Source organism: Dicentrarchus labrax, unplaced genomic scaffold (genome assembly GCF_905237075.1).
Source record: "Dicentrarchus labrax unplaced genomic scaffold, dlabrax2021, whole genome shotgun sequence".
In the NCBI taxonomy this organism is placed as follows: domain Eukaryota; kingdom Metazoa; phylum Chordata; class Actinopteri; family Moronidae; genus Dicentrarchus; species Dicentrarchus labrax.
This window is the reverse complement of record NW_026136704.1, coordinates 9,060,101-9,076,208: the sequence shown is the minus strand read 5'-3', so window position 1 is coordinate 9,076,208 and position 16,108 is coordinate 9,060,101. Positions and strand designations below refer to the sequence as shown.

General features: G+C 39.2%; 1 protein-coding gene across 1 annotated transcript in view; it reads left to right on the top strand.

The window, feature by feature from the left end:
• Nucleotides 1–16,108, top strand: part of LOC127362019 (calsyntenin-2-like) — a 241,269-nt gene that overhangs the window by 144,209 nt on the left and 80,952 nt on the right. Inside the window, exons 4-5 of the mRNA XM_051397268.1 lie at nt 8,170–8,378; nt 15,312–15,461. Of these exons, the coding sequence (XP_051253228.1) occupies nt 8,170–8,378; nt 15,312–15,461 (359 nt within the window). The remainder of the gene's footprint in view (nt 1–8,169; nt 8,379–15,311; nt 15,462–16,108) is intronic.

The following is a 16,108-nucleotide window of genomic DNA, read 5'->3' as shown; positions in this document are numbered from 1 at the left end:
CCATTTTTAAAATATTATAAATAAACACGTATATATTTCTATATTTATTTAAAGGTTTTAGATTTGATTATTGTTTTAGGGCAGTGTGGTTTCCAACTTGTGAATCAGGATACCCACAATAACATTATCTTTAGCTTTTTTGGTGAAATACAGTATAGTTGTACCTCTTTATATCTCTAAAAAATATTCTGATGAAACAACCTTTGTGGGGAAATTACTTTTTGTTGAACTGCTCAAGGGGCCACAAGTATAAATTGCTTTTTATAAGGGGTCACAAGCAAAAAAAAGTTAGGAACCACTATTTTAGCGTACCAAACAGATCATAATATTTTCCTTTGTTCCTCTGAAAATCTGAGTAGAAGTCGCATATGGCCACGTGAGCACTGAGCCTTTGGGGTGTCTGCACTTGAAAAACAACCATATAATCTCACTAATTATCATCTGAAGACTAGAAGTTTCTGTGTACTGTTTGTACTTTGCCATTCCCCACACACCTTGCTATGTGCAACTTTCTTCTGTTGCTATGGAGTAATTAGGCATCAGGGACATCTCACTGCCTTACAAAGCATGTCATAATTTATAATCCTTCCCAGGGCTCACACCTAACCACGACACATGTATTTAACACCGGCCCAGGGGTTAAGTGCCTGGAGGTTGTCGGGGGGAGTAATGCATTCACAGTAGGGTTTAGGTGCCCCTGAGGTTATATGTGTGTTTAGGAGAGAATGTGGATGCAATTTAGACACGCAGGTGTTTTCTCATGTCCATGCAGCCACATATTCACACACATGCTCGGTGCTTGGCAGCACGGTAGTTATTAAAGTCATCATTAGTGAATCTTAGAGGCCTGTATGTCCTAACCTCACTGCAGTTTGGAAAGGCTAATTATCTCACAGAACAGCTAGCTGAAGGACAGCCATGCACACACACACACACACACACACACACACACACACACACACACACACACACACTCAAACACACTCAGAAATCCCAAATGCTGAGTCAAATTCACACTGATATACCTAAATTTACATATAAATAAGACAAATACCGTAGCTGGGGATAGATAGGCTTATTTTGCATCTCATAACCAACTTGCTCACAAACATGCAAACAAACACACTCATACATACACAGACAACCGCCAAAAGACATGCTCTGCATTAACAACAAAAAAAAAAGTCACTTTCTTATGAGTGAAGAAGTGGGCCAAGAGCTGTGCCTTGTTAGCATAAGCTGTCATGATAAATTCCTGCAGTGAGAAGACCAGGGGACTCCACGCAGATAGTGCAGCTCTGTCAATGTGTCTGTGCTTTATTCTACCAAGAATCTTAACTTCACGCTTGTCACACTTGATGCTAATATGAGTGAAACCTCATTCTGTCAAAACCTGTTAGCTGACGTGATTATTATTCTTGGCAAGAAAAAAAAAGTGTAGGAATATGTTGTTTATCTTCAGCTAACATAATGTAATAGGAGAGTATAGTCTCTGTGTTTCAATTATGAATATGCACCGCCAGGAACTGCACCATCTGTGCTTGTCTGCTTCAGTTACCAGATGAAGAAAGTGACACCCGTTCCCATCCTAGTTTCCAACCATGATTGGGCGTCGACGCATGTCAGTGGATGCCTGGAAGTCTGTCAGCAGGGTGGAGCAAATGGACATTCAATCATTGAATTGCACACAAATGCTTTTAAAGAAGAACTAGTGTTTTCTCTGTCCGGTTAACTGTATCTGAGAGTACAGCTCTAACTCCTCTGTATCACTTCCTCTATATTTCTCTGTGCTGTGGCATGATAGTCTGAGCCGTCTATCACTGATTTCATCCACACTATCTGTGGATCTGTGGACTGAACTGGATTACCACACATTTTAATCACCTATTGAGATTACACAAACCCCATTGGAGTTCTGTGCTGCCGCCTCAGGGTGCTAGTCAATGTGGAAGTGGGATTTCCTTATTGATGAGATTACCACCCTGTGCTGTGCATTTGATCCCATTGGTATAGTCAGGATTGTTTATTTCCATTCTAGTCATACACAAAGAAATTGATGATTCAACCTCTCGGCTAATTCTTGACAAAGATTAATTGAGTCCTTTGCCTTTGTGTTGGGTGTGCAGGTGTGTGTGTGTGTGTGTGTGTGTGTGTGTGTGTGTGTGTGTGTGTGCGCGCGTGTGCACGAGAGGCATTCAATAATGAGTAGCTGTGTTTAGTTGAGTGTTGATAAATAATGAGTGTGGATGAATATGTAATAAGCTGGGAACAATGCTAACCTGGCATTAACATGCATCACCTGGCGTTAACATGCAGCTGGTATCTGATTGTCTCTGCATATGATTTAGCTGGATCAAAATCACACCTGGCACTGAAATACGTCTCCACTGCTTGCTGTGCACTTTTTCTAATGAGATATTTACATCATTGAAAAGTGACTGCAAACATCTTCCCAGTCCTTTTTATTAGATAAAAGACACCTTGTTTATTTCTGCAAACAGTGTTTTTGACATAAATGGATTGGAATTCACAGGGACTGGGTTATATAAAGCTTAATAAACAAGTCAAATGCGTAGTTCAGTGCCGCAAGCAGTCAAGCAATGTAATCTCTTTTTTGTATTACTCAAAATCCTGGCTGCAGAATCCTTAATTAACTGTAATTCTCTTATAGACTTTTTAGGTAGCCTGTAAAATTGCAGTAATCTAAGCAACTTGTGAGAAAGCATTTCTCAGTATATTGACATTATTTGAAAGGCCCAGTGTGTAGGATTTAATGGTATCGAGCAGTGTAGTTTCTGACTGCAACACTCTCGCCTCATCCTCCTGTTCCAAGTGTGTAGGAGAAACTATGGTGGACACAAAACCTGTGAAAGGCGCTATCTAAAGTGTTTGTTCCGTCCATTCTGTGTTACTGTAGAAACTACAGTGGATCTATATTCCCAGATGGATAAATTGTTTCTTAATCTCTTTGGAGGCACGATGTAACATTTACTGTAGTTTATGTCCTTCTACTATGAATCTTTTTTATATATATAGTTTTTATAAAATACTGATCCAAATAGGAATATATCAGTGAGACAGGTGACAAAAGCATTCAAAGAACTGGGGTCATCTGGCAAAAACAGAGATATACAATTGTGTGTCCTCTGTAAATCTTCAGACCAATATACCAATGTTGATTCTACCTGCTCTACCTCCAGACAGTCAGTTTGCATTTTGCATTTCTGCTTAGCTGAGGCCTGTCACAAGGAAGAATGGTGGCCATGGGCTCAGCTTGGCAATGTTCCAGCAACATGAAAACTCACACAATCACACACACACACACACACACACACACACACACACACACACACACACACACACACACACATAGACACATACACAAGCATCCTAACCCTAGAGAGCCAGGCGTCTGTTTCAGCCAGATGTGAGCCATCAGCAGAGAAACACACCCTCACATGCACACTCACAATGAGACATATTCACAATTATTGCATTTAGTTATATATCACGGATTTGTGTGCATGAATACATAATCTCACACACACACACACACACACACACACACACACACACAGCAGTCCCTCAATACAAGCCCCAGAGGAGTGGAACATATGTTTGCTCCCTCGCCACATGGGAGTGTGGCGAAGCAGGGGGGTAATGTTTATGAGAGAGCGTCATTAATATGACAAAACAAGGCTGGCAGAGGGATTTACTGCACACACTGGAGCTGCCATCATCTGTCAATGCTTCTTATCACCATCTTCACTGCTGTTAGCATTGCCGTTAACATCACATTAAACCTAGAGCCCACTGATTATTCATTGTCAAAGAACTTTTCAGATCCTTTAAAGGACCTTCTCAAGCAGCTTCCTAAATAAATAATGGTCTTACATAAACATACAGTTTTCTCCCAAAGTTAGAAGAGTTTTGTTTATTTCACATTAGAAGTTTCTGTAAAGATGTTTTTGTCTGTGTTCTTCTCAAGTGTTTGAAGTGAGCGGGGCATAGTTTGAAAGCTGTGATGTCACACACTTGTTTTTTTTTTGTCAACATTCATCAATCAATCAAAATGTATTGACTTATGTGAGTTGTTTGTTTATGTTGCCACTGAAAATCCATCTGAAACAAATCTGATAAAGCAGATTAGTTGAGTTTTTGACTGTTAAACTAAATAATACCCAATTATGTTTTTTTTTCTAACCTTAAATTTGATTGTGGAATATTTGGTCCTTACTATTTAATAATATATATTTAAAATATATTATAGGTAAAAGTCCTGCATTCATAATTGTATCCATGCTTACATGAATGGGCTACTGTTATGCTATGTTAGTGTTAGCTGAATATGCGCAGTAGTGTTTTTCCCGCTGGCCCCGCCCCCCAGGTTCTTGCTCTGCCATGCGTGGAAACATCCACATCATTGACTTATAAGTATGACCAAAATCTGAAATATGGTGAGGAAATGGCAGATATTTCATAGAGAAAATAAGGAACAGATAAATGATTAAATGTTAAGACACAAAAAAGAAAAATTAAGGACTTAAAAAATTAACTAGAGAAACCAAAAAGGACTCTTGAATTAAATTAAGTTTATTTATTTAAAAGTAATAATAATAATTAAGTTTTTATTTATTTTATACAAATGACTGGTGGTAAAGGAAAAGATTAAAAAGCACTTTCCTTTTTTTTCACTGATTGGATGTTAAAAAAAATTGTATCATTATTTTACACTCCATTTTAATTAATTTTAATCAATGACAATTTACTGAATCATTCAGTTATTTTCGACTTGTTTGAGAACTTTGTGCTACTTTTTCTCCACTTCATGGCTCCATAAAGATGCCATCTTAAATTACAGTTATAAAAACATAAAAAAATCCAAGTAATTACACTGAATGAGGAGGTTAATGAAAAAATAAAAGTAAAAGGAAGAAATTAGTGCATGTAGGGTGAAATTAGTTTGTACATATATTTGTGTGTTAGTAAAGAAGGAGAACTGAAAATACAAGAGTAGGAATACAGGGTGCAGTATATCTTATTGCATTAAAGGCACACTATGCAAGATTTGTACCTTAATATAACAGCTTTGAAGTCATTTCGATGGTAAACAAACTCGTAGTATAGTGAATCATACCGATAGCAACGCTGGGGAGTGACACTGCTGGCAGAACCAGCAATGCAAGTCTGAAGATGGCGCCCCGTCTAATCTCGCGAGAATCATGAATTGCTTTACGGCGCAACATCACATACATCAGCGACATAAGAAGCAGCGTCAATGGAAGATGTTACCTGGTCAGTAGACATCTTTGGAGTCTATCTTTGCCTGTTCGATGTCCGACGCTTCCATCCTACTGAACATGTACCGGTATACAGGGGGGAGGGGATCAGGCAGTGAGTGCAGAGACGCAGAGCCGTATATAGAGACGGCTCTGGTGAGTGGTATTTATGACAGTTAACGTTAAATAAAAGTACTCCGCAGCGACTCTAGGGGAAGCTGTTTGACAAAACCGGAAAACTGCATAGTATGCCTTTAACAGGGCCATCACAGGACTCAAACTCTTTGGGTATTTGGAGCATTGTGTTTAATCTCCAGTTCCATCACTTTTTAAAGCAATATAGGACGGTTGGCTAGTCTCATCTACATATAATACATCATATTTTAGAGGCTCATCATGTTTTGTATTTAAAATGTTAATCTTTAAAGTAAATAGCAATTATAGTTGTCAGATAAATGTACTGGTTAAATAGTACAGTCCATCACTCTCACACAGTAAAGTAGCATTAAATGGAAATACTCAAGTTTACTCAAATTGTACCTGGCATTACTTTAGTAAATATACGTAGTTACCACTACTACTTCCTGTTCCCCATTTCTTTGTCCCTTTTGCATTTTTACTTCAGTTGTTTGTGTGTTTCTGATTTTCTAATAAATTACTTAACTGTATCTGTTTGTGTGGAGGAGCTGAAAAACAAATGGTCTCCTACAGTGTGTTTGTGTACTTGTGAAAAGGAAAGATAAGGCAGTGAGGAAATCCATTCTGTCTGGGCTCGCCCCCCCCACTGTCTCTCTCTTTGTTGTCCAAGTCTCCATCTACAGCAGACCACATGTTGGAGAGCTATTTACAGCTTCTTTTAACAGGATCATTTCACCGTCATTTCCATACCCACCAGCTTATCCTAAAAAACACATATTTATCTCAGCCCTTTTGTATTTTAAAGCAAAGTATTACTTTGTGTTTGTCATTTGAAGCTTAAAACTCTATTATTCTGTCCAATGGTCATCCATCACCAGTTGTCTGTCAATGAATCGAAGGATTGATTATTCAATATGTTGCCTTCGGGCCACTAGAGAGTATTGATGAAGATGTTGTAAAGTGATGAATGGTGGGGTTTTTCCATCATGTGTGACTTAACATGAATTACTGCTGATAGATCACTTATGTAATGATTAATTAGTGCAGTTTAGAGCTCTTGAAGAACTGTGCATAGTGTGCATGACTATGGTATGAAGAGATCCAGGGGATTATTGTGCCATAGCAACACAATCAAAGCAATCCATTGGGTCAGGTCAGACAGTGTATTACACAATGCACAGTGTGACTATTGGTTACCAAACTAATTCATCAACCATCCAAGCTTAACTCATCTGAGACGCTGCAGTAAGATACCTTACTCCTCCTTCCTACAATTGCTTTTTCGAGCAAGGCACCCAGTCCAGTTTCAGGGACAGAGACGGTTGCACTCAACTCCTGTATGGACATCAAAGACATACTTCGCCTTAAAAACTATTTTGTGGTTTGATTAGGAACATACATTATTATAATACACACATTATAAATACACACATTTCCAATTCTAAAGCTTCACAAATACTGTTCTTTTTTCTCCCTCCCCCACTTTCATTTTCTCGTGGAAGCAAAATGCTATGTTGAAAATACAGACAACAAGCCTTAATTAAATTTTATTTCTCCGCCAGTTGCAGCATAAGTAGTGATTCTGGGTTAATGCAGTCATGATTTAATTCATTACTGTGCATGCAGTGGTGAATGCTTATTTTAAAATGTTTTGAATGCCTCAGTGATTTATTGTTGTACTTTCATAAAGTTGGGGGAATCACAAGAGACTGAATTAAAAAACGAATGGTCAAATTGGAGGCATCAGAGGCCAAGACGTCCTGACTTTTTGGTCCCAAACAAATCTCTAGCCCAAGTTAGCCCTGATGACATCATTAAGGTTGATTTTTCTGACTTTGGAAAGCTCTCTCCAGACCTGCACAACACATTGTACAACTGTTTTCACAGGCTAAGTAGTACTCCTTGTGACAAATAAAGTAAACATCATGTGTACAATTGATGGAGTTAGCACTAGTGTTTATGCCCTATTTATGAACAAGATCAAAAGTCTACTGCTCTTTTCTCTTTGAATGTTAACATTAGTATGCTAACAGCTAATTTGGTTTAGTGTGTTAGCATACGCACATTTGCTAATTTGCAATAAACACAAAGCACAGTTGAGGCTAATGGGAATGTCATAGTTTTGCAAGTATTTGGTCATAAACAAAAGTATTGGACAAATTCAAATATTGACCTGATGGCGGCGCTAGAGGAAAAGTTAAGGGATAATCAAAATCATTACAATGTATCATGCGGGGGTTATGAATGTGTGTACCCAAGGTCATGGGAATCCATTAAGTAGTTTTTGAGATCCTTCTCTCAAAACCACAAATGTCAATCTCATGGAGACGCTACAGTAAATGTCAAGGGATCACCAAAGTCATAGGATTCATTCTCTGGAGGATGTGAACAACTGTATAAAATGTTGGCATGTTGTTGAGATATTTCAGTCCGGACAAAAGTGGTGGACAAACAAACTGACAGGTTGACAATGCCATTCCTAAAGCTTCTAGCAAAGCTGAAATAACTGGCATCTTAATCCTATACACTAGAACAGTTGAAATAGGGATTTTAGTTTATCATGATGTGTTTGTTTTAGTGTTATGTGAAGTTGAATCTAACTAAATGAATGTATAAAATGCTTCCTTATTTTCCTTGTGCGCCAAGGAAAAACGATCCACTGTTTTGAAAACAGCAATGCTGTGTGCGGATGCTAGACTAACCTTTACTAATCTTCACTTTCCTCCTCTCCGTTGCCCCCTACTGTCTACAGGGCGGTGGTGCACATTCAGGTCAACGATGTGAATGAGTTTGCCCCAGTGTTTCGGGAGCCTCAGTACCGAGCCGCAGTGACAGAGGGCAAGATTTACGACAGCATCCTGCAGGTGGAGGCCACTGACCAGGACTGCTCCCCACAATACAGCCAGATCTGTAACTACCAGATCACCACCACCAACACACCCTTCGCCATAGATCGCAACGGTGAGTAGCATTCACAGGGAGGCAAGGTTTTGGAACTTGCCAAACAGAATCAACAGTGTGTGATGTTTAGTGCATCTACAGCATCTCACTTATTTCACTCATGTCCAAGAACATCCTCCAAATCAGGTTAGACATTTTTTGTTTTCTGTTGTATTTTTAAAAAGATCTAAAAACACATATTTTTCATAACACATTATCACATGTGATCTAAAAATGTAACTTATGTACACACAGCCACAGCCACATGAGAAACACACACAAAAACTTAATACTTTTTTACTATCATATACCATTAATATTTATACAATTCATACTAATATTATTACTATTAACACTACTACTGTAGTACAGATGTCTCTCTCCAGGATAAAATGTGTTCTTTGCGCTTTCCAAGGACAAGTCAAGCTTTGCCCAGAGAGCCATCAGTCTCCACAAATCAGATCACAGGAATCTGTGCACACACAAATATGAAAAACACACACTGACAAAGACAATTGCGAAGAAAAATCTATGGACACTCACAAACTGACTCGGCTTTTTGCTACTTGCACTTGGCTCTTAACATCAACATTAATAATTATTATGCATTATTACTCACACACAGAGACAGGCAGGTTGTGTGTGTTTGTGTGTGTGTGTGTGTGTGTGTGTGTGTGTGTCAGAAATATTTGGTATTTTCTGCATCTTTATGTCCTCTACTAACCTTTATGACCTTCCTAGTTTGACGGAGGACACACAGAACTCTGCTAATATTATATCTATATTGTTAAATAGTCCATAGTTTGAAATACTACATACTTTTTTGTTTTAACACCTTTGCTGGGTAGCATATACAAATTCAAGTAGGATAAAATTTATTCTTGAAGTGTGCACTTAACTCCAAAAGTCTTGATTCTTACCAGTGTCAGAGAAGCTATTAAAACTGTCTCTAGTGGCTCTTCTAAAAAATCTGCTCACACTCTTATTTTCTTTTTTTAGGAGACATTCTGTAGATGCAAGGACATTACTGTTTAGGTTTTTGTTGCTGCAGAATGCCGAGCGCAGCCCACTGCTGAGGTGTTGCAATAAAAAGGCTGAGTGGATGAGGTTAGGGCCAAACTGCACTGTGAATGATACAGAGGGGAGGCTGCAGCCAGAGAGCTCTCTCTCCTCTCTTGCCATTTGAAGGGGTCTCGCTTAGCCATTGACCGCTGAGGAAAAGGCTTTGAGAGCCCTTGAACTCAAGAGCACCTGAGGGAGAGAGGAAGAAGATGGAGGGAGGGAAGGAGGGGTTGGCTGTGAGAGCAAGTGCTATGAGAGGATCAGGGAGAGAAGGAGATAGAAAACTGTAGAGGAGATAAACTAAACAAAAGGGATAGAGTTGGTGGTGATACTTTCCTACTTTTTCTCATTGTCAAAAAATCCAATGATAAGGCCCAAAGAAACAATCGATTGATTCTACCAACAATTTCCTGTGTTGTATCTTTTTCCTCTGGGCCATAAGGCGCACTGTCGTCTCATCAAAAACTCATCAGTCACACTGTTGCATTGGCGGACATGTTCCTTTATTACCATGAAAACACACACTCACTGTAGTTTATTTTGACTCAATCCCACAAACACTGTCCTGCTACCACAAACATTCTGTAGCTCACCAAATGTGTAGTAATTCGCGGCTGAAAATATTCCCAAACGTTTCCACTATTTACTCCTGGTTGAAGAACATTTGCTAAAAACTACAGTGGCCAGCTGTTTAAAGGTTATAATTAATTTGCCACTAGATGTCAAACTAGAGCACCGGGATCTCAGACCAAAACAATGGGCCGACCAAACTCCATCGACAAAACAAAATCGTCATTTTAACTAGCAGACAATCATAAAACACACTTTAAACTGGACAGAAACAAAATGAATCATACCAAAACCATATTTATTAGTCTTTTCATTGTCCTCAAACAATCACCAATGTTGGTTTGGTTGAAAAAATAAAAACTTTTTTGAGAAAATGTTGTTAAGCTAACATTAATCCTGGGGGACAAATACACCCGTCAAAGTATGTCCACTAACAGTGCTCATTTTACTGACAGATTGTTATTCTGTCCTATTGCGTCCATTCCTACAGAGATAGACTTTTTGTTTAACCAGAAACAGCTGTAATATCGCTGTTGCTTCATTCAAAGTGGACAGAAACTATATAAAACTCATGTAAAGGCTCTTTATTAGTCTTTCCACTGTTCCAACAATCCACCAGTTCTGGTTTGGTTGAAATATATCCTTCATTTACTGACGTAGATGAGAAAAACAGCGAGGGACTCACATGCACTAACATGCGGCCAGACCGGATTTGTAAAAGAAATCACTGACAGGCTGGGATAACAACACAGGCAAAGGGAGTGTGACGTCATTCTCTGCTCAAGACGCCATTACCCCACCATACTTTAAACCTTTAAACTATATATTCACGTATCAAGAGACAAACTACTACATTGTTTGCTTTGGTCTTCTGTTGACAATAAGAATAACACAGAATAATGCAGTCCTTGTCCTTTAAACAAATCCAGGAGGGCTAAGCAGCATTAGGTGGTTCTGTGGTAAAATTGGATTGTAATTATAAAGGGATGATAGCGGGAATTCACGAAGACAGAAGCAAAGATGGTTCGCTTTTGTTTGTGTTTATACTCATTTGATAGAGTGGCAAATGGAGAGAGAAAGATGGAGGCTAAAGTAGTCATTTACTAGCTGGCCACTCTTGCCAGCAGTCACAGCACGCACAGCCTGCTGACACGGATAAGTTGATGAAGTAATTGGAGGAGCGGGCATAGGAACCTCCGTCATGCAGAAAGGTGTAAGTGTGCATACATACAAAATAATAGAGAGAGAGGGCAGCACAAGAGACGATGAAGCAGTAAACAGTGAAATGGGATGAGGCTGCAAAACAGTGAGACAATGATGTGCATTGAAAGGGAATGGGAAGGTTGGAAAGGGGAGAACGAGGAGGGAAGGAATTCTAAACAAGCTAAGGGGTAGACGGAATGGGCGATGAGGAGGACGGGAAGGCGAACAATGCTACCCTCATATGAATTACACCTAATCCTCCCACTCACATACTCGTATTCAAATATACCACATTATCAACATTCAGGTCCCTCTGCACCTCTCTGCCCACAATACAAAAACCTCAAGAAGCATCCGGGCCGTAATATAAGTCGCAATAGCTCTTTCCAGCTGTGTTTCAACTCTTTACATTACGCAAGTGTTCTCAGTGAGGGTGTGCCCTCCCTGCCAGGGCCTGGCTGTGTGCATAGCATTGCCATCCTTCTGTAGTGGAAGACTCATCAAATATTAACAGACACATTAGGAGCACAAGAACTCCCTTCATGCACTCTGCTCATGAGGAAAGACGCTGGCTTGGTAAATGGGTCGCGGTTACCAATAAGGCAGGAGACTCTCAGTCACTGAATGTTGTCTGGATGCTGATTGTACTGTAGAGACGAGTGGGTTATTTGTTTATTTTAAGGGGCTGTGTGCAGCATTACATTACAAAATAGTTACCACATTAATGTTGATGCATTGCTATATATATGGCTAGCTCTTACAAAGCTGGCAGACTGTACTGTAATACCTAGCTGAATTTGGTGGCCAATCTGCCAGATTGTTTCCATAGCATAATACAGGAAGTGGGCAGGCAAAAAACAAAAAACAAAAAAAACTTGCAGTTTGATTTTGGCAGCAATGACTCATGACTTATACCACGAACCAAACCTAAAAGTAGAAGAATCGTGTCTACCAACAGAATATTCAATGGTAAACCAGACATTCAGGCTAGTGTTCATATTTAAAGGTCCAGTATGTAACATGTAACGGAATATAATATTCATAGATCTGTTAATTATTGTATGATAAGATTACTTGTTTTTGTTACTTTCACCTTCCATAGAGTGTTGAATTGCCATATTTCTACAGTAGCCCAGAAGGTACAAACCAAGCACTGGTTCTAGAAATGTTTGCATACTTCACGTGTTCCACAGCCACTGTAGTTTCTTTTTGTGATCTGCAACTATAGCGCTGTGCCACTAAATCCTACACGCTGGACCTTTAAAGGCTTGCAACAATTGTTTTATGCACATTTAAATTAATGATTGAAACATAGTGGTAGGATTTGTTTTAGATGCTAGGTCTATCTGAGGAAGAATAAAATAATTATATTTCATGGAAAATAAATAAAGTTCATGTCTGTACTATCTGTTTTATTAGTTTAAAGAAAAAAAGAATACTCCCCTGATTTATCACTGCACTCCTATAACCGTGTCAAAGCCACGATGGACATCAAAATCGATCTAGCATAGATTGTGTGTCATGCTAATAGTGACTAATGTTACTAGTCTCAAGCAGAGATGAGGAGCAGGCTACACACTCAAAGATGTTTTTTTATTCTCAGACTTCTTCAGCCCCAACCGACGCCGGCTCAAGTGACTTGAGGCAATTTATCAGATTTCACACAGCTTCCTCTGGAGCAACAAAAGGTTATATAAAACTTTTTTCACATATGCAGTAGTCTGTAGACAGACTTTGTTGTGTAAAATCGGTGGAGTTCCCCTTTAAGTTCAGTGGCACAAGATATTTTGACTCCTCACATAACTGTACCGGATGACATTCATAGCTTTCCAGATACAAAGGCAAGGCTCTGGTCTTGTGCATGCTGGCTCACTGGTACACAGACATTGAATGCAGCGAGGATCGAATTGGTACTTCAGCAATTTAGTATTGCTCTGCGATTAAATTGGCAGACTTGCAAGATACAGCTTTAAAAAAAAATTCACTTTTACTTTTATTTTTTTGACACCAGATCCTACACTTTGCAGGGATGCAACGTATTATCACGCATTCCTACAACTCCATAGTGTTTGTAACGGAGAGGTGAGGGAAGGACAAGTACGAGTATTGTCATTGTGATGCAAGCAACAGGGTCTTAATGGACACAAGGTCTTAATTTTGGGAAACATTAGCACTAATCAAAGCACTCAGAGAGATAGAGGCTACCTGTCATCCCAGCCATGATCTAATTTATTACAGTGATTATATTAAGGCATCACAGTTAAGTTGACAATGATATATAATCATGCTTTTAAATTAAAATTAAATATCCATTACTCTTTTAAGTAAACACACGTACACACACACACACACACACACACACACACACACACACACACACACACACACACACACACACACACACACACACACACACACACACACACACACACACTGTGTATAAGCAGATTAGCTGCAATACACATACATTCTGTGTTATCTAACTAGTCATAAACGCCATAAAGACACAAGGATATGCATTGGATGCTTGAGTGGGACTGCTGTTACTCACTTTCCTCAAGGCAGTTTAAAGTGTATACTTTTATATGTTCTACAGTTTATTCTAAACTTAAGTCATATAAGTCAGTAAACAGAAGAGAAGCACTATTTTCAGTCATCAGACTAAAGTAAAGCTCCATTAAGAATACATTTGAAAGTTGAGAGTAGCTGTGAATATGGAAACATAACTGTTGCACAACGCTTACGACTACAGTAAAATAAAGCTCATTTAGTTGTAAAAGCTCACACAGCCGTTTTATGACTCAATAAAGTCAGTCTCCAAATCTCTGATGACTGAGAATCTCCAGACTATCCCTCAGTTACAGATCTGGGTTTGTGGTATTTATTACAGAATAAAATGTTTCACAAAAACATTGTACTTTATACATTTTATATGAAGTTCCCGAACCACTTCACTTATTCCACTGTACATAAACGTCTGTGAAGAAAGTTAACAAGAGAAAGTAACAACTTTAATCCAGACTGAAGGAAAAGAGATTTTAAACTCAGCGCTACATCAGATGACATATTAAAGCTTAATGTTGAAATTCACCAAATTGATGGGCCTGGTTTGACAGGTGAATAAATGATATATAGATTAGTTGTAGAATAATTATAAAACATTCTTTGTTCCAGTTGACCAACTACATCTTCATCCTCTGATGCCTAATTCATATGTACATATAGTGCCGCTTTAACTGAATCTAGAGTTGGCCATGAAGGCAGATTATTTATTCATGTATTTAATGCAGTTAGTGATTATATAAAGTAGTGTGTTCAATGTACCTAATGAACTATTAAACAAAGTGGGCTCTGAAGAGTGTAATTTTGTTGTTTTGATGAATAATTCGGACTGATGGATAAAATATTCCGTGTCTTCCTTCAGTGGCTCAATGGAATTCAGTTGCAGAAATCATAGTTTCTGGTGTTATTCTTTTTTTCTTGTCAGTGAGCTGATTAGGTCCTTGTGGCCAACGTAAACAAGATTACAGCTGGCAGAGATGATTTGCTGTCATTCTATCTGGTGCGATTGTGTGTGTCTGTGTGTGTTAGTGTGCGTGTGGGCTGGCCTCTCTGGAGCATCACATTCCCTTGTACTGTATGTATTTCCAATTGACTTAAGTTTAATCTTTAATGATGCATTTCATTTGCTTCAAGTAGTTCTATGTATTTGTAGTTAGAAAGACAGAGAGGGAGGGAGACGGCCATTGAAACTCAAAAAGAGATTTTGAATCTCTATGGGAATATTCCTGGTAAAAGACTAATAAATAAATAAATAAAAAGCACCGTTTAGTCCCTCTTTGACACATCAATGACACCACCACTCCTACCCCAACCACACAATAAGAAGACTAGTTTGTTTATTGATGTCATGTTAGCTGATTTTAACTTTTGGAGTTTTAAAACTTCAAACACTGCAATCTGTGGCTGTCAGTGTGCCAAACAGCTCAGCGCAAAATGAGTTCATCATGAGACACGATAAGGGAAGTTAATTTACTCCATGACACATTATAATGAGATTGCTTTAAAAAGCCACTTTGGGTTAAATTTGACTTTGAGCGACTCTTTTCTCCACACAAGGTAACATCCGGAACACAGAGAAGCTGAGCTACGACCGCCAGCAGCAGTACGAGATCCAGGTGACGGCCTGGGACTGCGGCCAGAAGAGGGCCTTGCACAGTGTCCCTGTCCGCATTGACGTCAAGCCTGTCTGCAAACCTGGCTGGCAAGGTGGGCCTTCATCTCATAAACACGTATGCACTGATTTTAGTCGGGTCTGCAGTGTTTAGACTTCCAGAAACGCAGGTGCAATTATTTGTGTGGGATTACCAAAGTTTTTACGTGTGTCAGCGTGCAAGCCTGGCTGTATTGTACAGAATGTGCACAATGATGGAGCTGTGTGTTTTCTTTTTATGCTCACAGAAACACAGATGTGATTATTTGCATGCCATTACGTCAGTGCGTGTGTTCCTACTTACCTCTGAATGTGCGGCACTTGCTGTAGTCTGCACACTTCATTTTTCTCCATTTGTGCTTATCATAGTGTTTGGGTTTCTCCTCTCTCTCTCTCTCTACCTGCCTTTCTATATGTCTCCGTCTCTTTAGCTCTCTCTTGTTTCTCTCTTTTCCTTTCCCGACGCTTTTTCTCCTTCTTTCCCTCCCAGAGGAATTGGCCTGTCAAGTTTAGCTGGTGTGATCAACAGCACTTTACTAAGAGCACCATGACACAGCCAACAAGGCTCTTAGCACATCAGAAAGCAGTCATGGCAGCCTTAACAAGGCCCCCAGTAATGCAAAGGCAAGTGTCTGCCGTGAGCACTACAACAACAACACAAAAACAGTGCTCGAGATAACTGCAGACGCAATTTACACTTGTC